Raw genomic sequence first — 2,610 nt, 5'->3', positions numbered from 1 at the left:
TACAAATAAACCAAGAACAAATCATCATGTCTCAAGAATTCAAAAATACTGTCAGAATTGTATTTAAAAATAATTAATTATTTATTAAGCTCTCGAAACTCACTCAAAAAGCAACGAAACTGTCCATAATTGACAGTTCCCTCTACACAGTGTCCTTTGCTGTCCAAATGTACACCATTGTATGTATTTCAGACCACGTTCAAGTGAATTTATATACGATCTCACTCTTTTCGAAAATCTACTCCGAATTGTTGAAGATGGACATGTCTCCTCGAAATTGTGACATTCAACTCATAATTTACTTAGATTGGCTGGCAATATTCTCAACATAATTTCAGTGAATGAGAAAGCTAAAGATCTGATTAACATTCTTGGAGGAATTCCGATAATTCTGAGGTATATATAAGGTCGAATTTAATACAAAGTGGACTCAAGTTCAGATATGCTGTCCTCACATGGAATCTTTTATGGACCACTATTCACCTCATAACTCATTCAGAAAAACTAAGAGACATTTTATTCCAGACTGGGGGAATTTCGATATTCATTGATCTGCTTAGGTCTTTCTAAAATGCGATTTCCTAGAGACGGGAAATTTTATGAAACCAAAGTAAATGAATCTTTCACCCCAGCGAGTGCCTCAAAAATGGACAGAAGCAATAAATCAGCGAATAGAGTATGTTATTTTGTGGAATATATTCCAGGCTATCGAGGAAGAGTCTACGTTAGAACAAGCATTGCAAATAAAATATGCTGCCTGTGTGGCAATCACTGAGGCTTCGGTGAACGTCGCATGTGCCAGACAAATTATAAGCAATAATGGTTTGGTCCATCTTGGAAAACTCATTCTGCCTTGTCCCGACCGATCGTCGATTTCTCACAACCTTCAAGTATTCCTAATTGACTCTTGATTTCCCAGACATGTGCGATCAGAGCACTTAGATTTATTTTCATAGTAGGGAAAAATCACACAATGTTCAAATGTTTTTTCCCGCCAGAAATTTACAACAAATTTATTGGGATAGGCAACTACGCACACTGTCTCACAAAGTATGAGAATCTGGTTAAAGAAATCAACTCCCTGCCTGTAAAAATTGTAATTCGTGACTCAAAAGGACACGAAAATACAAAAAATGATAGAACAGTTGAAATGCATGTCGAACACGTCTGCCAGATATGTCAGGAATTATCAGTTATATTCTGTTATTGGAAGTGGAGCCTTTGGGGTTGTTTATTGTGCCAAAAAGAATGACGGCAACAAGTGGTTTGCGATCAAAGAGGCATGCAGTTTTACTAAGAACTTGCAGATAAAGACGTGGATGCTTAGAAACCTAACAGATGGAAATATTGAGAACACCATCCGGGAATTGGCCATGATAGAACAAGAACTGGACCACCCAAACATTGTCAAATATTACAAAACATTCCTCGAAAACGACTCCCTTTACATTTTGATGGATTATATCGACGGAATTTCCATCGACCATTTCGTGTTCTACGCTCAAGAACGTGACCAAAACATCGAAGAGGACAGAATATGGGGAATGACAGTCCAGGTGACATTGGTGTGCAAAATACGCAGCTCATACTGGCTCTCCGCTACCTGCACGTGGAGAAAAACATTATCCACAGAGATCTAACATGCAAGAACATTATAATCGGGGAAAACGACAGAATAACAATAAGTAGCCTATGTTGCTTATACCAGCCGATTTTGGGCTTGCCAGGGTTAACACGTCAAAAGAGGATTTTGTCATGTCCGCAGTGGGGACAAGGTCATTTTGCTGGTGCATCTGTTGGATTTAAATGGTCTAGTCCAGAAATAGTACTGAACAAAGACTACACAAATAAAGTGGACATATGGTCAATGGGATGTGTCCTTTATAATATTTGTCAACATAAATTGCCATTTAATGGAGAGAATATGCTTGAACTAGTCACAAACGTAACACACAGAATAAAATCGTAGATTGTGGAGGGCAAATACTCGCCGATTCAAAAATATTCTCACCAGTTGCAAACACTTATTTCCAAGTTGAATTATAATTTAATGTGAGGTGTCTCACCGTGCCAGTGGAGGACAGGCCAGACATTGAGCAAATTGGTACCTCAGTCAGCGATAAAATGATCAAGTATTTCGAGTCCAATCACAGGTCCACAATTCGCATGCAAAAAAGTCTCAACAAACAAACATACAAGTAATAAAACCACCGACTAAAATTAGACCCGACAAATTCTACAAAGAAAACCCTCCCGACTCAGGTCGATGAGTGTGACTATTTCCAGTCTCCAACGTGGAACTCAGCACTGATTCAGGAGTAGAGAACTGTCTTTACGTGAGCAAATTTGGGCAGCAAACTCGAGATCAGCCTCCGACGTCGAGTTGCTGTTAGTCCTTCTGTCAACATCGCAGCCAGCAAGAGTGGGCTATCAATGTGTCACTCGAACATGAGAATTAGGAGCGATCCGGTTATCCAGATGCTGGAAATTGTGAATAAGTTGACCCAAATAGGAGAGGTGACTGTATTCTATTACTTTGGCAGCTCCAACCCACTGGAAATAACCAAGTACGAATTCTTGTCGTGGAAAGATTCAGAAGAAGGTTATTTT

General features: G+C 39.2%; 1 protein-coding gene across 1 annotated transcript; it reads left to right on the top strand.

Moving 5' to 3' along the window:
- Nucleotides 1-1,133: 1,133 nt before the first annotated feature.
- On the top strand, nt 1,134-2,192 carry LOC115228052 (serine/threonine-protein kinase Nek10-like). The gene is made up of 2 exons (XM_029798728.2): nt 1,134-1,556; nt 1,766-2,192. Exons 1-2 carry the CDS (start codon nt 1,134-1,136, stop codon nt 1,967-1,969), a joined length of 627 nt encoding a protein of 208 aa, XP_029654588.2. The 3' UTR covers nt 1,970-2,192.
- The last annotated feature ends 418 nt before the right edge of the window (nt 2,193-2,610 follow it).

This window comes from Octopus sinensis, unplaced genomic scaffold, assembly GCF_006345805.1.
Source record: "Octopus sinensis unplaced genomic scaffold, ASM634580v1 Contig09277, whole genome shotgun sequence".
NCBI classification, from domain to species: Eukaryota; Metazoa; Mollusca; class Cephalopoda; order Octopoda; family Octopodidae; genus Octopus; species Octopus sinensis.
The sequence above is the reverse complement of the archived record's forward strand: the minus strand, read 5'-3'. Positions and strand labels throughout refer to the sequence as shown.

Coding starts and splice junctions, on each gene's coding strand:
- LOC115228052 (XM_029798728.2), top strand. CDS start 1,134: ATGATAGAACAGTTGAAATGCATGTCGAACACGTCTGCCAGATATGTC. Junction 1,557..1,765: donor TATGGGGAATGACAGTCCAG/GTGACATTGGTG, acceptor TCATGTCCGCAG/TGGGGACAAGGTCATTTTGC.